We start from the raw sequence: 26,682 nt of genomic DNA on the forward strand, positions 1-26,682 counted from the left end.
TAAATAATGGTATAGAATTACAGATTAAAGATTCAGACTCAGTGAGTTAACTGGCAATAAGCACAGCGTTCTCTAAAATGTGGAAACTGACTTTCTTCATGCTTTAAAAAAAAATCAACAAATTTTATTTCCATTCACATTTACCTAAAAAAAAAAAAAAGTATAATTCAACCTGCATTTTGCACAAAAATTTATTTATATTGAGATAACATTTGCAAGGCTCTTCAGAAACAGGAAGACGTGTTTCTGTTTCTAATCTGAATAGTCATAAGATATATGGTGTTAATGTAGTAAGCACCATTCAAACCAGCATAGATTCTCCTATTTATCTAGTATATTTCATTAAATTGTAAAAATTTGAAACAAATGTATCCAAAACCTCAGTAATCCTCAAGAGTTTCATCAGTCAGAGACTTATAAAGCATATACTCAAATCATTAACAACTCAACCACTGTAGAAAGGCTTAAAGATTTATTATAACAACTTAAAGCATTGTTGAAGGCAATCTTGTAGAAATAGATTGTACTTGTGAAAATCAAATTCCTTGTTATGAACATAAGTTTGATATGACCTTTACAGTCATAATTATAGAAACAAAATAAGCCAAGAAAAAAGTCAGTGGTTGAGGAAATCTATATTAAATTAGAGGGGAACTTACTAAAAATCGGCTGCATGTTTCACACCATGTTAAATTTAACTCTTTTTATTAAATGACTAGATTGCCTATTATTCTTGGATATAGGGAAGAAGATGTTCCACCTAGTAACAGGTAACTGAGATAGAAGTAGAAAGTCATTTACAGCATGGATTTAGATGAGGCCATGCTTCTTTCTTAAGGGCATGGAAGGCCAAGACAGACGAATGCTTCAGTTGTCTGGGGGTGCTTTGAGATCCATGGGATGTCCCAAGATTGACTTTGGGAGAACCATGAGATTAAAAATTCTCAATCTCTACTCAGACCATGGGGAGCAACACCTTGCCCTTTAACCCCAACAGATGACACCTCAGAAATTGGGTGAATATAAACACCTGGAGCCAGATCCTCAGCTGGAGTAGGTTGCTAATTGAAATCAATGAAGCTACACTGATTTACACCAGCTAAGGAGCTGGTCTATGCAGTTTTTGATATATCTTTAGGGCCTCCCTTCCTCCCCTGCACCTTCCTTGCAAAGTTTGTCTATGGAAGGGTATGATTTGGCCCACTGTTTTTATTTAATTAGTCTCTGTAAAATCAGTGCAATTCTGTGATATATGCCAGACTGCTGATTCCACTAGTGGGAATTAGAAAACTATAGCTTTAAACTGTTCTCAAAGATGAAGAGTAATCTCAAGACTCAAGGGAGCAAAACTGAATATCTTCAATAATTTTCATTTTACTCTGCATTGTGAATGGAAAATTGATTTTTTTTAGCCATACATGTACTAAGGATTATAACAAGAATTATGCTAATGTTTCCCTCCTGTTTAGTATAATTTTCATGCAGGGATTAAATAGACAATGAAAAATTGGTTTATTAATTTTTTTAAACGAATAGAAACTAACTATAGGAATAATATTTCATTTAATAACTTTCTCAGTTATTTATTTACATAAATGTAGTATTTCTTCTTAGTTTACAGCTAAATTACATCCAGCAATATGAAGAAAGGGTTTTTAAGGTAATCATACTATGCTGTGATATGTAAAACAGGTACTGTGTTGCAGACAGAGTTTTGGTGGACTTGTGAATTGTTAAACTCTTTTGTTCAGTATATATGTGGATACAATCTCATTCTCTCTACAAAAAAGTCAGAGGAGGAAACCATTGTTTTGTTCTTTCAGTTCTTATTCTACATATAGACTTTCCTCTACTAGTCTTACAGTGACAACAGCTAACATGTGGTGGACTACAACAATGTCTACCAGTATTAACCTATGACCAGACTCTTTGTTAAAACTAATGAACACCAGTAGGAGTTCTGTTTTATAGTGAACTTTCTCCAAAGTTAAACATAGAGAACTTCCCCTACATTTTTATTTTAACTATTAAAACAACTAAACACAAAATGAGCAATGGAAATGTATTGCAGCTTTGTTTTCCTATTTGTAGAATATTCCTTTGAATGTTTGAAATATTCCTTATTGTTGGTTTGTGATAAAGTCAAATATATTAAACCCTCTCACAGTTGCTCTCTCACAATCCCTTTACCTCCTGCAGCTTGTGCTCAAGGGGTCAAATTCTGCTTATGTTACTCACAGAAGTAGTCCTGCTGGCTTCATGGGGGGTTACACACATGAGTAAGGCAAAAAGGATTTGGTTCAAAAGGACTAACTTAAATTGGGGAAATCCAAAAAATTGTTATGCTAACCTGATTCCCAGTTTAATAAAAACAAAGTACTACATTGTGTCTTGAGTTCTGGTTACTGTTGATTGGGCGTTAATTTTAAACATCCACTTTGTGTACTAAACTGTATATGCAACATCCCTATTTCTGATACACTTTAGTACCCTTTCTATATGCTTTTGTTCATTCATACTTCGAATTGTAATTAGTGGTAGAACTTAGGCCACATTCTACAGTACACACTCAGACAAAACTCCCCTGTAATGAGGGTGTTGCCTGTGAAAAGTCTGCAGCATTGGGCCTATTAACTAATTGTACTGCAAAATAAAATGTGAAATAATATTTACTCAGGTATCAAAGTTTTACTATAAGAATGCATTTTAAATGTCACATGAATACTAATTTTCCCTGACTGAAAAACTCTTTTTTTTTAAAGCTGTTAAATATAAATCTGTCTAGTTTTTAAAACCCTCCCTGATTTTTGCTTAGTTTGAAAGTTGGCTCAATTAATTTCCAGCAAAAGATCACTCTCAAGTAATTTTTTCCATAAAACCAAATAACTAATCAAGAATATTGTTTGGAGGTAGTTAAGAATACACACCCTTGTTGTGCAACATTTCTTCAGCTATTGAACACTCAGAACAGATATCAGACCCCAAGGTACATTTGGCTTCTGTGAAGTCCGAACATGTTTTTTTTATTTGGAGCCGAATGATATGGTGGTGTTTCTTTTTCTTTTAACATCTCTATAGCTTTCAGGAGAAATTCTTGCAACTCTGTAGTTTTCTCTTATCGAAAAGATGTCTTTCCTCACAAAACTCTGTTTTCCCTTAAGGCATAATAGTCACCTTTGACATCAGAAACAGTAGGTAAAACAACAAAGGTTATGATGAGAAATCAGTCTCAGATTTGGAGGTGTTTATCTGTTGATTTTGCAGCTTACCCTGATTTTAGATATTTGTTTTAATATATTACTTGGCTCCTCATTTAATCATTCCTCAGCTGACAGGGATTGGGGTGGGAAGTATTGGGTTTCCATGGAGAGCTGTGTAGTGGGGGCAAAAAGGGAGTTTGGAATCAAGTTACACAAAACAGACAGACAGAAATGGTAAATCTTTAGAGTGCCCTGAATTTGAAGCAAAGGCCTTTTAGGTGTTTGTCGGGGCAGGGGGAGAGAAGGGATCCCTTTTAAAAAGGTGTTTAGTGTATGTGTAGTGTAGTCGAGTGTGTTTGTGCATGTTACTTTGTAAGTATAGGATGTGGTGTGAGTTTTTCTGTGTGTGTGTGTGTGTGTTCACATAGGGGTTGTGTATATAGGACACGATGTGTATTACTCTGTGTGTATAGTGTGCTTGTGTTGTCCTAGACAGGGTATAATTTGTGTTTATTTACAATGTGGTGTGTGTGTGTGTGTAAAATGTATAGTGAGGGTGTTCTGGGGTGTGTCGATATATAGACTACGTGTGTCTTGTGTTAGAAGGTTGTGTGACTGGACTAGGATGTGTGGGTATAGGAGTATGCACGGTCCTGTGTGGGTGTGTGACGGGCAGCAGGGAGGAGGGGGGCTGGGCTGAGGCACAGGCTGTGTGTGGAAGCCCTGGAGAATCCCGTGACTAATTGCATTATCTTCCCGCTCCTTGCCTTAACACTGAAACGCAACTCAAAGGCGTTTGGAAAATCGCTTGGATTGCAGCATTGTGCCCAGACTCAGCAGCAGCTCCCCCCACCCCCCCGGCTGTTCACACTGGAGCAGCAGCGGGAGGCCGGGGTTATACCTGCCTGCTGTACCTCTGGCTTGGGGGCATGCAAATAGCGCTGGCCAGAGCAACCAATCGGGAGCAAGCTGCAGGAGTTTGGGGGATCCCCCCCTTCCCCTTAATCCGCCGCCCCCCCACCAGGGAGAGTTCGCAGCCGCCTGGTCGCAGAGCGCAGTGACCAGAGCCGGGGCACACGCTGCCTCCTCTTCTCCGGGTGCTGCCTTTACTGCTCTCGCCTTCTCGCCGCTTGTCCACCGCTATCCCCCCTTACAGCTGTGCAGGGTGACACGCTCTGCGCACGGATAACTCTCTCCCTCCTTCTCTGCTTCTGCGTGTGCTGCTGCCTCTCCTTTCTAGGGCACCCTCGCGACTCTCCAGCTGGCCTCTGCTTCTCTGCTGGCTTTGAGGTGGTTTCACTCTGCCGGACTCCGGCTCTCCCTTCTCCTCCGGCTGCCTCCTGTAAATCAGACAATAGACTCATCAGATAATCCACCAGGGAGCTGCTGCAAATTTTAATACCGCTCCACTTCTCCCCCCTCCCTTCTTCCCTGCCTCCCACAAACTCGGACATAAACCCTGTGAAGAGGCAGCAACTTGCAACCCACAACCATACAAAGAACTGGGGCAGTTCAGGGCACAACCCATTCAGGACAGGCAGCAGCAACAGAAGCTAATAAACAGGAATAAATAAAGAGTGTGAATAGGCTGCTCCCTCGGTGTGTTTGGGACAGTGAAGTGGATGGAGAAGAAAACGGGGATGCGACTGAGCCACATTTGCTGCGTTTTTTATCAGCTGTGTTTCCTATCAAATGGGATCATTTCAGGTAAAATTATCCCTTTCTTTGGCGCTCATTTCTGTACTTTCCATAGCATGGGATTAATAGAAGGGGAAAATCAGTGGTCCAGCATGTTACTGTTGCTTTCTTTTCTTATTTGTAGCCAACCTGTACATGTTACTTTGCAACTAATCAGTATTGTATGCAGGATCTGGTAGCATATATATCAATAACATATGTATAGATGATCATATGGCACAGAGTGATTTCCCACGTATATAATGGTTATAGTATGTGTGTGTATTACATAGTATTCATAATATTTATCTGTGTGTATACTAGTATTCATAATATGTGTATATACACGAGTAGAACATTATTCATAGTGTATCTATCTACAATTTATGAATAATTATATATAAATATGTAATATAAAATATCCACACATAGAGAGATTCATAGAATCATAAACATGTAGTGCTGGAAGGGACCTCAAGAAGTTATCTAGTCCATCCCCCTGCGGGTGAGGCAAGGTTAAGTATATCTTAAGCATTTCTCAAATGTGGCCACCGTGGCCACATGCGGCCACCAGTGGCTTTTTCTTGCAGCTACATCCTCCTGAAGAGTGATGGAGAGGGGGTGAGGGAGGGGCAAAGCAGTGATCAGTCCCTGAGGGCCACCAGCAGGGGGTGGACCCTGACCCCCTCTGGAGCCACACATGCTGGAGGAGGAGGAGCTAGTGAGTTCCGCACCTTCCTGGGGATGTAGGGTTGGGCTCCAGCCCTGGGGTGGCAGGCAGCAGGCTCTGGCCACAGGGCTCCAATGCCTGTCTGCAGAGCTCAGCCCCCGTTGCCCCTAGTCCCCCACTGCCTCCACTGGTCCATCATGCATTCCTCCCACCCCGTTCCCTACTTCCCCCCTACCGACCTCCCCATCCAAGGCTTAATTTGTCCCCTGGCTTGCCAGGACTGAGTAAGTCTGCTGCTGCTGTGAAAAGTGATATTTGTATGTTTGTTAATATCACTTTTCACAGCAGCAGACTTAATAGCTTGCAAGTCTTTTTAAAAAAGCAACCAAAAAAAGGAAAAGAAGCAACAGCAAAAAAGACAAGAACCTGCAGCGCACGTTATTTGTGTTTCTATTCTGTTTAGGTCCTCTAAAAAAGAGACAACTGTACATTATTTTTATTATTCAGTCTGCAAAAAGAGTCAATAAATTATAATGATTTGGATATTGCATGTGCATATATATTTGTTTTTCATAAAGTTAATTAAGTATTTTAAGAAATACTGTCAGCGCAGCGACCAGCAAGAGTTGGTGGCTGCATGTCGAGGCCAACAAAAAATTTGTTGTGAGAACCCCTGACTAGAATGTATATGTGTACACACATAACGTACCCACAGATTCAGCTGAATGTGTTGTTGTGTTGAGTATTTCATGCATTGTGATAATTTATATATCATATACACATATCACTAATAATAAAATCATTAATCATAAAATAATAAATCATTAATATTCTTTGATAATGATGGAGGTTTTATTGTTGCATGTATGTGTGCATGCACATGTGTTGTAAGCATGTGCATTTGGCTGTGATGTGTTGTAATGATATATAGAATCACAGTTAGTCTTAAACAGAGCTCATCAAATACATGTCAAAATGTTCATGACATTTTTCTCCCATTTGTTTCATTGAAATAGCAAATTTGTTGACCAGTTCTATGTTGGCTGAAAAACAGGATAAAATTTTCATGGAACTTTTGACACTTATTTTCTAAATGCCATTTTTTTTTTGTCCAGCTCTAGTTTTATATAGGAGGTGTTTATTAAAGGGAGCAACTACAGACACAAACAATAGTTCCCACACAGTTCGGGTTCCAGCTTATCTCCAGTGTTTACCAGGGACCACAGTTCCTGTCTAGAACTCGTAAACAGCACAGAGACATCTAGTGGCTGACTAATATACTGCAAGTAAACATATTGTGGGGGAGGTACATTGGGGTGAGGGGGAATGGGACAAGGGTGTACTTTGTGTGATGCATTTGTTGATTAGGAGCAGTGGGTGTAGTCAGGGGATATTGGCATATATGTGTGTTCACTGGCATGAGTGGTATGCTGTGGCATGTGCAGCACTATTTTGTGGCATATGCTGTTATTTGTCTGGCTTTCCTGCAGGTCTGCATGCATCAGGAGACTCTGAGGAGTGGGAGATCATCTTCCCAGCACTGTGGAGCAGAGGCCAGCAGGAGCCTGCTGGAGGCAGTGGTGGTGGAGGCAGCTGCAGTACTGATCCCAGCTGTGGAAACAGCAGCAGCAGCAGCACCAGTGCTCCTGCTACACCTAGCCAGGTGGCAGGCAGCTCCCGCGAGGTCCGCTCGGTCTCCTCCCCAGTAGACAGACAACCACAGCCAGCTGGGGAGGTAGCAGAGGAGGAGGATGCGGAGGATGAATACGAGTCTCAGGAATTCTATCATTGGTCTCCCCATCCTCAGGGATCTGGCGCTGCTTCTCAGTTACCGCCGCCACCTTCCCCACCACCGCCACCACCATCAGAGGATGGGGATGAGGTGTTGCTGAGGATCCCGGCCTTTGCCCGGGAGCTCTACCTGTTGCTCAAGAGGGACAGCCGCTTCTTGGCACCTGGCTTTGCAGTGGAGGAGCGGCTCAGGGGTGAGGGGAAAAGCCCCGCAGGTGCTGTCCATTCTCAGCCTGAGAGAGCCTGTTACTACAGTGGCACTGTGCTTCGTTACCCAGGCTCCTTCGCTTCTTTCAGTACCTGCGTTGGATTGGTAAGGCAGGCCCTGCATGCAGGCAGTAACATCCACATTCCCATTCCAGTCCCATCACTGTCTCATCCTCCTTCCTATTCCCATCCTGCTCCTATAGCCTTCTCTCACATTCCATCCCTATCCTGCTGAATTCCACTCTATTCGTCACCTCATCCCTAATCCCAGTCCCCTCCACATATTCCATCCAGTCCTATTCAATCTTTGTCCTGATCATCCCACCTCTGTGTCTGTTCTGCTTCCCAATCCCATTCCCCCTGCTTCCTAATCTTATTCGTCTCCTTATACTCTTCTTTCTCCATCTCCTGCTCATCCCTCTCCTTAATCCTAGCCTGTTCCTTAATCTATTTCCAAACTTATCCCCATGCTCGCCCATCCTCCTTCCCCCAGTGGCATCCATAAACCTACTTTTCAACCTTATCTCATCCCTGGCCTCCTCTTCCCTATCTTGTTCTTCCCCATCTCTAATCCCATCCTCTTCTACATCCTTATATTTATACTGATACTCCATATCTTGTATCCTCATTCCTCTTCGTCTTTTCCTTGTCCCATTCCCCTTCTTATGCCCCTCTGTCCTCATCCCCATACCTGGCATTACTAGGAATGCACCCTCTTCTTTCCTTATTTCTGCCCATAAAAATACATAATGAATATGTGTGCAGTAGAAATGTTAACACAGTCAAATCATTGTGGTGAGTTTCATTTTAGAGACATTGGACCTCTCAGTGACATTGTTTTTATATGATGTGAATTTAGTGACCTCCTAATTTACACCAATGTGAGATCAGAACCAGGCCCATTGACAACAGCAGTGATGCTTCTGATGAACTGGAATCCCAGGATACCTAGGGGAGGGTGGAGGGACTTCAGGCAGCTGGGATGATGTAAAACCCTGGCCGGATTTAAAACAAAAGCAATTATTATTCTCATTATAGGGCCTTTATAGAGCATCATAAATGTACACGCCTGCATCACTTTACAAAATGTGGAATAAAAACAGAGATGCTGATGAAGTGAGTCAGCAATATCGAAACTGCCTGTTTTTGTGGCTTGATGGCTGACAATCCATGCAACTATAGCACAGCTATACAAAACTCATTGGATTCATTCCAAAGTTACCTATCAAACCAGATCCATGATAGACTCTCTGAGGTTTGCCAACTTTTCATGCACAATTAGCAGTTTTTGCATTGTCATGATGTGAAACCATGTGAAATGTAGGGAACGTGACTGCATTTTACTTAGCTTGTTTGGATTTGTTCAAACACAAAACTCAAACTGAAACTGATGGGGGAATTTATTTGGATTGATACCAAATAAAATAGTTGCATGCACTTATGCAGAGTAAAACTGCCAAGTTTCACACAGTTCTAAGTGGTTGGAATCTAATTAATGATATTTTGTCAGATTTTCCGAAGTACAATAGCGGAATTAATTGGGGAGGAACATTCTCAAAGTCAATTGATGGTGATCTGAAAGCCATCAGTAGGCTTTTAATACTCTGAAAATGCATTTGATTTAGGAGCAATAGTATTCATACTAACTGTACTTTTCACAGGTGTTTCAGTTTATCCTTGAATGTATGCATAGACTAAGCATGCAAGCACTCAGATCATGTGCTTGTTCAGATAAATGCTGCTGAATTGTCAATCCTTTTTCTAGGGTCTTGTCTACACTACCACGTGGGGTCAATCTAAGATATACAACTTCAGCTACGTGAATAGTGTAGCTGAAGTCAATGCATTGGCGGGGCCTCATGGAAGGGGTAGACTGGGGGTCAGGCCGCGGTTAGAGGGGGGTCGAGCACCCATGGGAAAGAGGGGAAGTCGGCGCCTATGAGTCGACATACTTAGATCTACTTACTGCGGTGTCTTCACTGTGGTAAGTCGACAGTGGACTCTCTCCAGTCGACTCCGCTTGCGCTTCTCATTCTGGTGGAGTACCGGAGTTAACGGGAGAGCGCTCAGGGTTGATTTATCACGTCTATACTAGATGCAATAAATTGACCCCCACTGGATCGATCGCTGCCCGCCGATCTAGTGGGTAGTGTAGAAAGCCCTAGGTCTTCAGTAAACAGTATGTGATCTTGAAAACTTTATTCATGTGAGTAATCCTTACCTAAGTAGCCCCATAGTTCGCAGTGAGACTACTCAGGTAAGCAAGGCTTCCTCCTGTAAGTGTTGCTAAATCAGGCTCATTGTTAAAATTTGCACAACATGGTAATAACAAGTTGGCTTAAAAATGCAGTTCTCTGTTCGGTCACCATTTGTCCCCTATTACACATGTGAATCATTGTTCATTTTCCAAGAATCCTTTCATTTGCATAATACAGCATAAGGATTGCTATTTCCCTCCTATGCCTTCATGCTTTCCTCACCAAAAATAGTCAAGATATTTTAAACTTCACTTTCTGTTTTAACTTGTAAACTACAGTGAAACTTGACTCTACAAGTATTTCATTATAAAGCTATTTCAGTTATAATGCATTCTGTATTTTCCTTCTGGTTTGGTAAAAACTAATTTTAGAGACAATGTAACTTGAAGTTCCTTCCTTTTTAGTATGTGTATATATATTCTTCCCACAAAACCCTTGTGAACTTTGAGTGAAAGTTGCTAGAATGCATATCCTACTAATACAAATCATAAAAAGCAAGGCGATGAGTAGTTAAGTCACTTAACACCCCATCTACACACCACTTACCAATTTCCTTTCTCAGCCTCTGCTCCCTCCTTCTGGTACTGAAGCTTCCTTCCACCATCCCCTCTGCTCCCGTGGTAGCTTCTCTTTCTAGTGAATCTCCAGTGTCTCAGCAGAGGACAGCCATAGTTTGATAGGCCTGAGTAGGTCCATCCCATTGATATTACAGTTGAGAAGGATTAATACCTCCAAAGGAGGTTATGGGGTGAGGCATGAATGAGGGACTGGATGCAAGAGAGGAGCATAAGCGTAAGGGGGAGCAGTAGCAGCTGGGCTGGATGGCCTTTCCCATACTCTCCCTGAAAAATCAGTGTCAATCTCTTGAAGGGTTGGGGGCAGACATGAATAGGGAGAATTAGATAGGAGTGCATGGGGGTGTGGAGATGGGAGAGGGGACTAGATGAACACCTTGGATCTCAATACACATTAATAGTTCTGCCTCACACCCTGGCAGTGGCTTCCCAGGTGCTGCTTCCAGGTACACCAAGAGTTGTTATTTACATATTCATAGATGTTAAGGCCAGAAAGGGGCCATTATTATCACGGAGAGTAGGCTGATCTCCTACATACCACAGGCTATAGGATTTCACCCAGTGAGGTTTCCTGCATCAAACCCATAACATCTGGTTGAACTAGAGCATCTCTTTTAGGAAGACATCCAATCTTGATTTAAAGAGTTTAAGTGATGAAAAATCCACCAGAACCCTTGGTAAATTGTTCTAATGATAAATACCTTCACCATTAAAAATGTTGCCTTATTTCCATTCTAAATTTGTCCATCTTCAACTTCCATCTAGTCTTTTCCCTGCGAATGATTTTTAAGAAGAAAGCATAATGATAAAGACATTGAATATTATTGTGCATGAACAGGACACCACTAGAAACACTATCATTTGATGATGATTTCCCATTAACAATTACTTTTTCAGTTCTATCAATTAGCCAGTTTTTAATCCATTTAATATATGCTACATTTTGTATAGTGTTATTTTTTATTGGAACACCGTGTTATACTAAGTCAAAGCCTTTCAGAAGTTGAAATATATTATGTCAATCTTGTAATCTCATCAGAAAACGGTTCTGAGTTTATTTGACAAAACCTGTTTTTCATAAAACCATGTTGACTGGTAGTAATTATATTACTATAATCTTTTAATTATTTTCTGATTGCATTCAATGCAATGAATTTGCCCAGGATTGAAATTTAGCTAATTGGTCTATAGTTACCTGGGACATTCTTTTTTTAACTCTTTCAAAAAAAAAAAAAAAAGAAAAAGAAAAAAAGAAAAGTGATACATTAGCTTTTTTCCAGTCCTCTTTCTAAACTACCTATCTTTCTTACTTATGTGGCCCACTGCACCGTTTTATCTATCTTCCAGTAAATTAGAGTAACAAAACTAAATGTGTTACATAAACTCTCACTCTTTCTGCAGGAAAAAGTTGTAATGTTGGAGATATTTTTAAATAATTATTTGTGCATTTAAGTAGATCAGGTTGATTATGTGTATGTTTGTGATGGGCTAATGAGAAAAAGTTAAGTTGAAGAAATGGGTTTTGCATTTGGGCACTGTGAGGTCTGGCACAGAGGTGCCCCCAGACATTTTTCACATGGTACACACAACTGAATCACTGTCACTTTAACTTAGCATGGTGCCACTCAGGTTTGGCCTGGATCCCCTCCAGTGTGATGAAGGGTCACTGGGCCAAATTTCAGTGGGCGGTGTTGTGACCCAGTTTGGTAGGTTGAAATGCCACTTAGTTTTGTGGCCCTCTCAAACGGTCTGGGGCAAACTGCCCCTTTTGCCCCCACCTCCAGGCAGACATGCCCCTGCCCGTGATATACTTTGTGCGTAATGTGAATAATGGCTGTGGGTGCCACTGGTCTTGCATACCAGGTACAGCACTATGGAGAGCCCAGATGTATGCACAAAGACGATGATGTGTGCAGGCTGGATTCCCCTACACAACATTGCTCACCTTCACACCCTTCTTTTCTCTTCCTGGATTTAATGTCCATTCCTCCCCAGAGCCAAGATTGGCTCTTGTACTACCCCAGAACTGCTACCCCTATGCCTCCTGTTGGCCAGCCTGCTTCCTGGCTCCCAGGCATCTCTGTGCTGGGTGTGGTTGCTGAGTTAGGCAGGCCATGTTGGAGAATAGAATTAGATGATGGATATGATCATTTTTGTCTGCTAATCTTGGTGAAATTTTAAGTTATCTTGAATAAGAGCAATAACACTTAATTCTTCACTCTTAATATGTTTAATTTTAAAATCCAAATGTAGCTTATGTCTGAAATGTTATCATTCTGTGTGTGTGTGTTTGTATAAGTTTGTATAAGTCTGGCATTTTGGGCACTGTGATTGTTTAGCTAGGGAAACTCTGCAAAAGCTGGTAAATGTTATACTATGAAAAGTCATAGAATATTGAATTGCCCTTTGAAAAGTTATTGGTGCTAAATTTGGAGACTAACTTCTACACTGTAGTGTTGGGATTAATACCTATTCCCAAAAGTGTTTGTGTGGCTTAATGCATACCTTATCTTGGGTTCAAGTTACTGAATAAGTGCAAAATATGAGTACTATTTACATTTAAATACCCCTTATTAACTATTACATCCTGACTACCACATTGGCTTTAGGTCCATCTCCATGATCCTTCATGAGCGAGAGTCATGGTACATGTCATGGGAGTTAATGCTGGTTGCTTCAAGAAACATTACTTCCTACAGCCCTTGAGAGAAGATGGCACGTTAATTAGTGTAGGTCTTTTCCCTACCTTTGGCCCTGATTATACTGTTTGTTTTTGTGTGTCATTTATTTATTTGGCAGGGGAAAGGAGGAGCATTCAAGGGCCTGGGAAGTGTCTCATCTTTCCCTCTGCAGTGCTCCAGCTCCACTGCTGCTTGTCCATGTTTTTTTTTGCTCTCTATTGCACTGAGCAGCAGTTGTTTGGGAGGGGGGACAAGAGCCTTCCTGACGGATCAATCTCAATTCTGAGCTTTCACTGTTTCAGTAAGTTTGAGGAATGTTGAGAGGACAGACATCTAGGGTTTCACTTCACTGTCCACAACCTGTTGGGATGTTGGAATGCTTTGTTAGTGTTGGCCTTTATTTTAGTCTTAGTTGTGTGTGCATGTGCATACAACAGGGCTGTCAGAGGGCCAGGTGGTCTAGTGGGTAGCACATCCAGTAGACAGCCTCGCCCTTCAGCAGGACAGCTTTTTAGTCCAATTCTTCACCCTTGTATTGACTTTGTTTCACTTTGTGTTCTCAGTGTCCTTGCCCTCTCCTTACGAGAAAAGTGAGTGGGGTGGGAATGTGGCACATGCACCTCCTGCAGCAGGGGCAATTGGTATGGGAGCCCAGCCCTCCCACTTCACTGGGCTCCAACCCAGGGCCCTGTGAGAGCCAATCAGGGTCCGGCACCTTGGAGTGTCCTCGGAGTTACCCTCCTGGGTCACTTCCTACCGTCTGTTGTGCCTCTCGGCTCCAAGTCCAGTATAAGATAGCAAAAGAAAAAACAACTAAACCTTCATCCCCAACCAGGCTGAACATGAAGACCTATTCCTTACACCCTTATTCAGGAGCCTTCAGCGTAGTTCTCCCTTCCTCCTCCCTGCTGAGCTGAGGCACTCATAAGAACGTAAGAATGACCCTACTGGGTCAGACCAAGGGTCCATCTAGCCCAGTATCTGGTTTTCCGACAGTGGCCAGTGTCAGGTGCCCCAGAGGGAATGAACAGAACAGGTAATCATCAAGTGATCCATCCCCTGTCACTCATTCCCAGCTTCTGGCAAACAAAGGCTAGGGACCCCATTCCTGCCCATCCTGGCTAATAGGAGAGATCCTTTTGTAGCTCTTCACAGTCTGCCTGGGACTTAACTACCTTGAGTAATTTTGTGTCATCTGTAAATTTTGCCACCTCACTGTTCAACCCTTTTTCCAGATCATTTATGAATATGTTGATTAGGACTGGGCCAGTACTGACCCCGGGAGACATCAGAATTTGCCTCTCTCCAGTCTGAAAACTGATCATTTATTCCTACCCTGCGTTTCCTATCTGTTAACCAGTTATCAATCCATAGGAGGACCTTCCCTCTTATCCCATGACAGCTTACTTTGCTTAAGAGCCTTTGGGGAGGGACCTTGTCAAAGGCTTTCTGAAATCTAAGTACACTATATTCACTGGATCCCGCTTGTCCACATGCTTGTTGACCCCCTCAAAGAATTCTAGTAGATTGGTGAGGCATGATTTTCCTTTACAAAATCCATGTTGACTCTTCACCAAGAAATTGTGTTCATCTATGTGACTGACAGTTTTGTTCTTTACTATAGTTTCAACCAGTTTGCTCAGTACTAAAGGCCTGTAATTGCCGGGATCACCACTGGAGCCCCTTTTAAAAATTGGCGTCACATTAGCTATTCTCCAATCATTTGGTACAGAAGCTAATCTAAATGATGGGTTACAGACTATAGTTAGTAGTTCAGCAATGCACATTTGAGTTCCTTCAGAATGCTTGGGTGAATACCATCTGGTCCTGATGACTTATTACTGTTTATCAATTTGTTCCAAAACCTCCTTTAATGACACCTCAGTCTGGGATAGTTCCTCAGATCTGTCACCTAAAAAGAATGGCTCAGGTTTGGGAATCTCCCTCAGATCCTCAGCCGTGAAGACCAATGCAAAGAATTCATTGAGTTTCTCCGCAATGGCCTTATCCTCATTGAGTGCTCCTTTAGCACCTCGATCGTCCAGTGGCCCCACTGGTTGTTTAGCAGGCTTCCTACCTTCCTGCTTCTGACGTCCTTAAAAAAAATTTGCTATTACTTTTTGAGTCTTTGGCTAACTGTTCCTTGAGTTCTGTTTTTTGGCCTTCCTAATTGTATTTTTATATTTCATTAGCCAGTGTTTATGCTCCTTTCTATTTACCTCACTAGGATTTAACTTCCACTTTTTAAAGGATACCTTTTTGCCTCTCACTGGTGCTTTTACTTTGTTGTTTAGGCACGGTGGCTCTTTTTCGGTTCTCTTATTATGTTTTTTAATTTGGGTGTATACATTTAAGTTGAGCCTCTATTATGGTGTCTTTAAAAAGTTTCCACGTAGCTTGCAGAGATTTCGGTTTTTGGTACTGTACCCTTTAATTTCCGTTTAACTAACCTCATTTTTGTGTAGTTCCCCTTTCTGAAATTAAATGCTACAATGCTGGGCCGCTGTGGTGTGTTTTCCTGCCACAGGGATATTCAATTTAATTATATTATGGTCACTATTACCAAGCGGTCCAGCTATATTCACCTCTTGGATCAGATCCTGTGCTCCACTTAGGACTAATCAAGAATTGCTTCACCTCTGGTGGGTTCCAGGACAAGCTGCTCCAAGAAGCAGTCATTTAAGGTGTCAAGAAACTTTATCTCTGCATCCCGTCCTGAGGTGACATGTACCCAGTCAACATAGGGATAATTGAACCCCCCCATTATTATTATTATTGAGTTTTTTATTTTAATAGCCTCTCTACTCTTCCTGAGCATTTCACAGTCACTATCACCATCCTGGTCAGATGGTCAGTAATATATCCCTACTGCTATATTCTTATTATTAGAGCATGGAGTTTCTATCCATAGAGATTCTATGGTACAGTTTGATTCATTTATGATTTTTACTTCATTTGATTCTACACTTTCTTTCACATATAATGCCACTCCTGCACCAGCACGACCTGTTCTGTCCTTTCGATATATTTTGTACCCTGGTATTACTGTATCCCATTGATTATCCTCATTCCACAAGTTTCTGTGATGCTTATTAGATCAATATCCTCATTTAATATGAGACACTCTAGTTCACCCATTTTATTATTTAGACTTCTAGCATTGGTATATAAGCACTTAAAAAAACTTGTCTCCTTTTAGCTGTCTGCCATTACACGATGTAATTGAATGGGACTCTTTTTCATTTGACTGTTACAGACCCTGCCTGTATTTTATCATTTTCCATCCTCTTGTCCTCACTAGGACATAGAGATTCTCTATTAATAGATCCTCCCCTAAGGGATGTCTGAACCATGTGCTCCTCTGCACCTGACGGCTTTCCCCCAGACCTTCATTTAAAAACTGCTCTACGACCTTTTTAATGTTAAGTGCCAGCAATCTGGTTCCATTTTGGTTTAGGTGGAGTTCATCCTTCCTGTATAGGCTCCCCCTTTCCCAAAAGTTTCCCCAGTTCCTAATAAATCTAAACCCCTCCTCCTTACACCATTGTCTCATCCACTCATTGAGACTCTGCAGTTCTGCCTGTCTAACTGGCCCTGCACATGAAACTGGGAGCATCTCAGAGAATGCTACCATGGAGGTCCTGGACTTCAATCTCTTACCTAGCAGCTTAAATTTGGCCTGCAGGACCTCTCTCCTATCTTTCCCTATGTCATTGGTACCTACATGTACCACGACCACCAACTCCTCCCCAGCACATAAGTCTATCTAGATGTCTCGAGAGATCTGCAACCTTTGCACCAGGCAGGAAAGTCACCATGCGGTTCTCCTGGTCATCACAAACCCAGCTATCTATGTTTCTAATGATCGAATTGCCCATTACTAATACCCGTCTCTTCCAAATAGCTGGAGTTCTCTCCCCCGGAGGGGTATCCTCGGTGTGAGAGGATACCACAACATCGTCTGGAACGGGGATCACAACTATGGGATTGTTTCCCTTTGCTCCCTTTTTAAGCTTCTTGTCCAGTTGGAGCATGCTCCCATGATTGGAGGGGCAGGGCTACCAGGGCCCAATATTGTTCTTTAATCCTTTCAGACCCATTGTGGTGTTTGGACATGCCATTACAGTGCATCATCCTCAAGTGCTTTGGTACATGTCCTATAAATGTTCATAAGCCATTGTCACACTATAAAGTGGACTTTTAACAGCTTGCTTTTTTCTTGCTGATTTAGCTTTTTTCATCTGTAATGTATACAATATCTACACAGTTTACATGATACTTTTGAAGTTGCTTAATTTATGGTTTCTAGAAATGAATAGCTAGAAAAGATACAGAATCTTCATAGAAAGTACAAAAAAGGCCTTGAGTAAAATTTGTAAAAGTGCGTATGTGACTTAGGAGCCTAAATCCTATTTTCAAAATTGATATAGGCACATAGGTCTCTAAATTCTAATGACTTTCAAGCAGACTTAGATTTCTGTGTGCCTAAAGGCCAAGTTTTACAAAGATATTTAGATGCCTAAAGATGCAGATGGGCATCTAGTGGGATTTACTAAAGTACCTAAGCCAGTTAGGCACCTAACTCCAATTGAAAGTCACTCACATAGGCTCTTTTGTAAATTTTAAACCTTGACTCCAAGGGGGGTCAGATTGAGCCTTATGAGTGTTGCGGACAGTCCAGCCACCTAACTCACAATTATTAAAGATCCTCTGTACAACTTTTGAAATGTTCTCTGTCTTCTTTTCAGTGTCGGCATTTAAAATGTCACCTTGTCTCCCACTTTAAAACTCTCTTAAGCAACCAACACCTGCACTTTCTGTGAAGATCCAATATCACCTTACAAAGTAACTTCAAAAGTATGTAAACTGTGCAGATATAGTGTATATAGTACAGCTGAAAAAATGCTAAATGTTGTCAATGGGAGTCTTTTAATGGGAATTGAATTAGATCCTTGCAGATCAAATTCAGACTGAAAGTGGCTAACTTCATTGAGCTGCATATCCTATTAAGAAAACGTGCCCTGAGGGATAGTTGTTAACCAGAGTGAAAACCCAGAAGGAACTGAAAAATATCTGGGCTGTCCAGGGCCTGAAGTAGTAGCAATGTCCTCTGTAGAACCTCAGAGTTCACCTAATCAACGGTGACAGCCATATACATTGTCTGACTGTTTACTTTCGAAAACTTGAGAAAATTCAGATTGCTTTGAAGTTTAAGCAGGGGTTTCTTTGAGTGTGTTGTGGGAAACAGCACTCATGTTAAGGGAGGATTACGCCAAAGAGTTTTCCATTTGTATACTTAAGGCTCAATTATTCATCTCTTAGCCCGAATAGTAGTTCTTCACATAAGCATCCTTATTGATGTCAATGGGACTACTCATGTGAATGCTACACAGTTAATTGGTTGCAGAATCAGGCCCTTTATGAATTGTGCCTACTTCTTGCTTCTGTTTTGACTCAGCATTTGAAATGGAACAATGAACTGAACATTCCTGAACACTCATAATGTTTTATTTTAATTGTTAATATAAATCAAGTTATAATAGGTGGTTTACTTACTACAGTTAAATCATGCATGCTTGAGAAGAGACTTGTGTGGATTTAGTACAAAGAAACTGACTGATAGTTGTCTGCTGTTAGCCCTGTCCGCTGCTACCACCGAAGTCAATGCATGTTCAGCGAGCTCCCAGAAGGAGCTGCACTGCAGCTTTTAGCATGACCAGTTCATCTCCTACACCCTAGCACAAGCCCCTTTCCAACAGTCACTACAAAGGAGTGTATCTAATTTTCATTTGTGTAGAGGCAAATATTTTAGGTACCACTGTAGGACTGAGCATTAGTGAAGGTGGGAGGGTTATTTTCTGTATTTTAATTTTATTGATTTTTTTTATCCTCCCTGGGCCCCCCGCAAAGAGAAAACAGTTAGGTGGGGAAAGGGTTGGCTTGCCTTATCCTTCCAAAGCTACAGCTAAGGGATGGGATGTATTTGTGCTGTCAGGAGCAAACATACTGAGAGAGAGTGGAAGTGTGCTGCCAGCTATCTTTGCAGCCACACTATCAATCACAGTGCTGCTTTCAAGAGTGCCTCACCAAGCATGCATGGAGTTCTATCCTAGTAGGAGGAAATACTATTGGATTGACTTACTGTAGAGAAACTCTTCAAAAGTAGTCCACAAGGATCCATATTATAATCAAAGTTGAAGAAAACAAAATCTACAGTTATGATAATGATATTTTGAAATGTTCTTCTTGGCGATTAAGGGCCTGATCCAGTTTCCTCTTGAAATCAATGAGAGTTTTCCCAATGATTTCAATGGCATCTAAATAAATTAGCCCTTACTAGAAGAAGGGTGGATTGACCTGTAGTCCTTTCTCAACCCTCATTGCCTCATACAACTAAAGTATTTCAAATCCTGCTCAGCAGTTTTATGTGCAAGTAGCCACAGATTACTCCAGCTCTTCATACACATTTATGGGTCATACTCCAAAGTAAGGCTGCCCGCTTCTGAGATCCTTATAGTGAGTAGCAATTAGTTGAATAATTTTATGACAGCAAGCCATGTGGGAAATAGAAAATCCAATTGGCTTATTACATACTGACTGTAACTTCTGATGGTAACAGTCCTACTTAGAATATTAAAACTTTATAAGACTGAAAGATATTAACATGCCAAGAAGAATAATACACGTATCTTCATTAGATTATAGAATTTCTATCTGTTATTTTACTATAATGATTAAAAAGTTAAGATCCCTTTGGAGGTTGTATAAATTAAAATTTTTACTTATAATATGTATTGCAGATTTTTCTGATAAGTATTCTGATTTATAATTAGTATGTGGGAGAGAAATAATTAGCCTGAAATATTTATGGCTTAGATTGTTAAAATCTTTTTCTAATTTTAAATGGGGTGTGTAAACTTATTTAGAGCTCAGAATACAGGAACCCTGAAAACTGTGTACAGTTATTTTGTATCTAGCCATTTTGACTGCTTGGGCTCTATAAACTGATGTCTCAGAACAAACTGAATGAAGTTGCTTAAATAAAACATTTAGTAATCAAATAAACATGAATGACAGTTTTTCTAAAATCATGTATTTAGCCAGACTCTAGGGGTTCAGTCCTGAGCCTCTTCTCGGATTATCTTGCTTCCTTAAAGTGAAATTACATGCTGTCAGCTATCCTACTTGAAGTTGGCCCCAGGGTCAGTACTTCAGACCTTTTAAATTGTGGAATACAGTACTTAGTTCTTATTGCTTACTGTGATTATTTGAATCAGCTGTAGCAGTGCCTATTATTGCAGGAATAGGAGTAACTGGCGGTTTAAGGGTTAAGCAGACTTTTTCTAGATCAAACTGACTTCCCCTTAAGGGTAAGGTAGAGTCTACATCCATGAGTCTGATCAATGGGTTGAAAACCTAACCTATTTTCATGTAATTGGAAAACACAGCTTTCCCCACCAGCTTTAGCAGTTTTACAGTTACACTGCACTATTCAGTTATCCATTGAACCGCTTAGAAAGATGCTTTTTTTATAGGGATTTAGAGGAAAACGATTGTTTCTTTTCTGCTCTGGGGAAGGGTAGAAGACAGAATGCTGCAACAATTTAGAGACAAGGGGAAAGAGAAACTCAGTACAATTCACGGTCCATTTGACAAAGACTTGCACATGATTGACAGAGCAGCAATAGGACTATAAAATAAATGTGATTATCTTTCGGACCTTGGAGGGAATGGAAATATGAAATGGAGTGCACAGATCTCCTCCTCCTCTGGGAGCTCTGCTCTCAGAGAGCCCCAGAACAAACAAGACATAGCAAAATCAAACAGCAAACAAATCTTTAAGATCCCTTCTTCATAAAACCTATGCTGACTAAGTGGGGAAAAAAAGCTACAGGATTCTCTGGAGGCTGGTTCATTTAAAAGGGTAAACTTAAATATCCTGTCAAATTCTCACATGGTTCTCCTAGTGCCTCTGTGTAATTTTGTTAAACAAGTAAAAACATTGATGGGAGGGGCAGGAGCAGGGGTGGGAATTGGATCCCTTACTGAGAGGTCACAGGTTCACAGAGCTTTGCTTTGTTTCCTTTAATTTATCATTTATTTGTGTTTTAAACATCTTTAAACAGACTATCAGATTTGTCATCAGTAGAAGTAGTCTAGGTGGGACATCAATGGAAATGTCAAATCTAAACAGAAAGCAGACCCACTCAGTCTGTTTGGGAAGTGGGTTTCCTCACAGAAAACCATGAGCAATGCTAGGAAGATACTGTAAGACGGAGACTTGAGCTTCAGTGCCTTCTGTAAAACACAGGAACCAATGGAATTTATATAGGTACTCCTGCAAGAATATCCAAATGGTCATAGCTGCAACAAAAATTACATTTGATCAGTTACATGTGCTGTTATCTGTATGCACCATATGGATTACATTGAAATGCAGGAGTCTGAGAATGTAAGAAAACAGGATAGTAAATCTGTACAGCTTGAAACTGGCGTATTTGTATAATCAAAACACTGTTTAAAGTCAAATGCCACTGTGTAGTATCTGAACAGTCATGAAAGAGATTGCCTGGATTGCCTTTCTGTAACCACAAGACACTTTTTTTTTTAAAGGAATCAAAATTGGCAGGTGATGGTGTTTAAAATGTTTAACTTGTCTGACAAGAGTGCAACAAGAAAGATCTAGTTAATATATAAAAGATTGGGACATTTTGTTTTTTGTTTTGTTTCTTGGGCTCTGATACTGAAGTGGTACACTAGTCTCTGCTGCGACTCAAATGCACCTTTTTAAATGAAGGAAAATACATTGTTTTGTACCTAGCAAAGCTCTTGATGTGACATAATGATAGGGAATGTACCTTTTAAAAGCTAGATGGCACAGCATCTGTTGAATTAACATAAAGATGCAAAATTTAGGAAATTTGATTTAGAACAAAACATTTTGAACCATAGTCATCTCTGAATGTTTCTCTCTCAGTTAAATATTTTGCTAAAACCCGAGTATTGGTGGGTCAAGATGGGAAAAGGATTACATAAGTAATCCTACTATACATGAATAATTCCTTTGTCTCCCTCACAGACTTCAGTAGATCATATAATCACTCAAATTCTGACAATTTCTTTACCTTTGCTATACTGGTTTATTTAGTTATTTATTTATTTGGCCATATTTGGTTGGTGATTCTAAGGCTCCGTTGATAATTGCTTTGATGTGGATAGTAATTCCATGCTCTAATAAGAATATAACAGTAGGGATCTATTATTGACCACCTGACCAGGACGGTGATAGTGATGATGAAATGCTAAGGGAGATTAGAGAGGCTATCAAAATAAAGAACTCAGTAATAGTGGGAGATTTCAGTTATCCCCATAGTGACTGTGTACATGTCACCTCAGGACGAAATGCAGAGACAAAATTTCTCGATACTTTAAATGACTGCTTCTTGGAGCAGCTGGTACAGGAACCCACAAGGGGAGAGGCAACTCTCGATCTCATCCTGAGCGGAGTGCAGGATCTGGTCCAAGAGGTAACTATAACAGGACTGCTTGGAAATAGTGATCATAGTATAATAACATTTAACATTCTCGTGGTGGGAAGAACACCTCAACAGCCCAAAACTGTGGCATTTAATTTCAGAAAGGGGAACTATGCAAAAATGAGGAGGTTAGTTAAACAGAAATTAAAAGGTACAGTGACTAGAGAAATCGCTGCATGCTGCATGGACACTTTTCAAAGACACCATAACAGAGGCTCAACTTAAATGTATACTCCAAATTAAAAAACACAGTAAAAGAACTAAAAAAGAGCCACCATGGCTTAACAACCATGTAAAAGAAGCAATGAGAGATAAAAAGGCATCTTTTAAAAAGTGGAAGTCAAATCCTAGTGAGGTAAATAGAAAGGAGCATAAACACTGCCAAATTAAATGTAAAAATGTAATAAGAAAAGCCAAAAAAGAGTTTGAAGAACAGCTAGCCAAAAACTCAAAAGGTAATAACAAAATGTTTTTTAAGTATATCAGAAGCAGGAAGCCTGCTAAACAACTGGTGGGGCCCCTGGATGATCGAGATACAAAAGGAGCTCTTAAAGATGATAAAGTCATCGCAGAGAAACTAAATGAATTCTTTGCTTCACTCTTCACGGCTGAGGATGTTAGGGAGATTCCCAAACCTGAGCTGTCTTTTGCAGGTGACAAATCTGAGGAATTGTCACAGATTGAAGTGTCACTAGAGGAGGTTTGGGAATTAATTGAGAAACTTAACAGTAGCAAGTCACCAGAACCAGATGGCATTCACCCAAGAGTTCTGAAAGAACTCAAATGTGAAATTGCGGAACTATTAACTACGGTTTGTAACCTGTCCTTTAAATCAGCTACTGTACCCAATGACTGGAAGATAGCTAATGTAACGCCAGTATTTAAGAAGAGCTCTAGAGGTGATCCTGGCAATTACAGACTGGTAACTCTGTCTGTACTGGGGAAATTAGTTGAAATAATAGTAAAGAATAAAATTGTCAGACACATAGAAGAACGTAAATTGTTGCGCAAAAGTCAACATGGTTTCTGTAAAGGGAGATCATGTCTTACTAATCTGTTAGAGTTCTTTGAGGGGATCAACAAACATGTGGACAAGGGGGATCCAGTGGACATAGTGTACTTAGATTTCCAGAAAGCCTTTGACAAGGTCCCTCACCAAAGGCTCTTATGTAAATTAATTTGTCATGGGATAAGAGGGAAGATCCTTTCATGGGTTGAGAACTGGTTAAAAGATAGGGAACAAAGGGTAGGAATAAATGGTAAATTTTCAGAATGGAGAGGGGTAACTAGTGGTGTTCCCCAAGGGTCAGTCCTAGGACCAATCCTTTTCAACTTATTCCTAAATGATCTGGAGAAAGGGGTAAACAGTGAGGTGGCAAAGTCTGCAGATGATACTAAACTGCTCAAGATTGTGGGGTGGATGGCCCTTTGGTCTGACCCAGTATGGCCATTCTTATGTTCTTATGCCAGAAGAAGTCAGGCCTCAGCAAGATATACCCTTTCTGATGAGTTTAAAAGTTAAAATATTTTTTCTTTTGAAAAATGCTCTATTTTTAAAAATAAAATTAGGAAAAGTATTACAAAGCACTACAAAGTATTACAATGCATGAATACTTGTGAAATTATGAAACCTCCTTTGCAGGATAAAGAAGTGAGAAGTTGAGTCAGAAATTGCAAAGAAGAAGTAGATAAGGCCATTATTTCAAATCTCAAACAAAACAAACAAAAACACCCAAGCCTCTTATCCCATGACAACTTAATTTATGTAAGAGCCTTTGGTGAGGGACCTTGTCAAAGGCTTTCTGGAAATCTAAGTACACTGTGTCCACTGGATCCCCCTTGTCCACATGTTTGTTGATCCCCTCAAAGAACTCTAATAGATTAGTAAGACAAGATTCCCCTTTACAGAAACCATGTTGACTTTTGCGCAACAATTTACGTTCTTCTATGTGTCTGACAATTTTATTCTTTACTATTATTTCAACTAATTTCCCCAGTACAGACAGATAGTTTTGCAAAAGAATTCCTTAAAAAGTGTGAGAGAAAGAGGACGCAGTCCATCCTTGGTGTAAATCTGTTGAGTTTAGTGAAATTATACTTGTATGCTTATAGATCACTTTCTTGAAAACTTGCTTTGTTGACTCGGATCTCATTTAATATACAGCTTATATATTCCACAATGAATGAGTCCGGAATCTACTGAATTATAGTGGTGTGCTCTATATATTGCCAACTCATGAATTTTTAAATGAGGTTTGCAATATTTAGGGTTTTTTTTTAAAGTCCCAGCTCCTGGATCGTGTTCTTTAATAAGAAGCACAGCCTCCATTTAAAAAGAAGGAATATTCTAGCCCTCATGATTGCACAGAAAAGCTTGAAAATATAAACCCAAAGGCTCAAAAAGCAGGAAGCAAAGACCCAAAACTGCTTATTTTTAAAAGCTCATAATATTTAAGCCAGTTTCATGATTTGGGGCCTGACTATTGATTTTCAAATATAATCAATACTGCCCTGTGGCTGTAAAGATACATATCAGTTTGGAAACTGGTGCAGTGATGTTTGCTTGAATCAGCACACAGCCTGAAAGGGTAGCTCTGGGAGTGGTGTGAACTGCCTGTATTTATTTAAGTATTTAGTGTTTGCATATTTGTTGAGCTAAGCAATAGCATCTGTAGTGGCCAACTGGAGCTCGTGGAGACCATTGCTGAATTTAGTGAGCAGGCAGTCCTCAACAAATGTGTATTATTGTTTGATCTGCACCACAGCTATAGCTTGTTTTGTTTTGAAAGCCCCAGTGGTGCTGGTTGGCTGCACGGAGGCCTTGCCCAGTCTGGAATTGGTTAAAAAGGGCCCACTGATGACGTGACAGGTCAAAGCCAGGTGGGCGAATAGTAGAGTTTGTGATGAGGAATTGATTGGTGGTTGATGATAAGCACCAGTCTTCCTGCCACAGGAGTTCCGCTGTCATGTCCTGGCATGACAGCCTCGACCACAGTGGGTGTGATGAAAGATGGATTAAAAAGGTCATGAACAAGGAAAAGCGTGGGTTAGCATGTACCTTCACAAGCAGCTTGCCAGCTGCAGTCTCCCTCCTGATGTAAGGGGGGAGCAATGTGGCTCAGAACTGGAAGCCATGGAAGATGGGTTGGACAGAGTTCCTGTGATGATGTGCATAGTTGAGTTGAGTTGCACATCAACAAGTTTGGTGTGTGTTGACTGACTCCATCCTGGCACACAGTATTCTGCTATTGAGTGCTAGATGGCAAGGGCTGAGTCCTTAGGATTGGAGCATCCGCTCCCCAGGAAGAACCTGCCAGTTTGCTGAGAAGGTTGTTGTGTGTCTTGACCTTTGCTGCTGTCTTGCTCAGGTGGCTTTTGTATGTCAGTGTTCAGTCGAAGGTCACGCCTAAGTAAACTGAATATGCTTCACGCTTCAGCCTGTGGCCATTCATTATGATGTTTAGTTCCCTCTTAGCATTGGCATGGTGGAGATGTAATGTGCTAGAGACTGTCTTGCTGGTACTAGGCTGAAGACGTCTTGCAGCAGATGGCCAGCTTTGCAGCATCGTCACTCAGTCTTCTCCAGCTCAGAGAAAGTTGGATGCAGCAGATATCTTCTGCATAGATGAACTTCCATGACTGGGTTGGTGACAGGTCATTGATGTATAGATTGAACAAGGTTGGGGCTAGAACAGACCCCTGGGGTAACTCGTTCATCTGTTTTTTTCAAACCAAATTTCATCTGTTTTCTCACCCACGTGCACTCTGAACAGTCTGTTTCAGAGTAGCAGTTCGATGGCATCAATAACCCATAGTGGGAGGATTCTTGAAATTTTAACAAGTAGACCTGTGTGCCAAAGCATATCATATGCTGCAGTGAGGTCAAGGAAAATAGTGCCTGTATTCAGATTTCTTTGAAAACTGGTTTTGATTAATGTGAAAGTATTTGGTTGCATGTGCTTCAACCTTGTCAGAAGAATGCTTGTTCAACATTCAAAATGTTCTCCACTGTGTTATTTGCTGTAAAATTAGGCACTCTAGAACTTTGAGACACACAGAAAGCAGCCGTATCGGGCAATAGCTTGAT

At 40.7% G+C, this 26,682-nt stretch overlaps 1 protein-coding gene across 1 annotated transcript in view; it reads left to right on the forward strand.

The window, feature by feature from the left end:
* Positions 1 to 3,964: 3,964 nt before the first annotated feature.
* Positions 3,965 to 26,682, forward strand: part of ADAMTS19 (ADAM metallopeptidase with thrombospondin type 1 motif 19) — a 274,323-nt gene continuing 251,605 nt past the window's right edge. The window contains exons 1-2 of the mRNA XM_007056790.4: positions 3,965 to 4,907; positions 7,038 to 7,651. Of these exons, the coding sequence (XP_007056852.3) occupies positions 4,823 to 4,907; positions 7,038 to 7,651 (699 nt within the window). The 5' untranslated portion in view covers positions 3,965 to 4,822. The remainder of the gene's footprint in view (positions 4,908 to 7,037; positions 7,652 to 26,682) is intronic.

Source organism: Chelonia mydas, chromosome 5, assembly GCF_015237465.2.
Source record: "Chelonia mydas isolate rCheMyd1 chromosome 5, rCheMyd1.pri.v2, whole genome shotgun sequence".
In the NCBI taxonomy this organism is placed as follows: Eukaryota; Metazoa; Chordata; order Testudines; family Cheloniidae; genus Chelonia; species Chelonia mydas.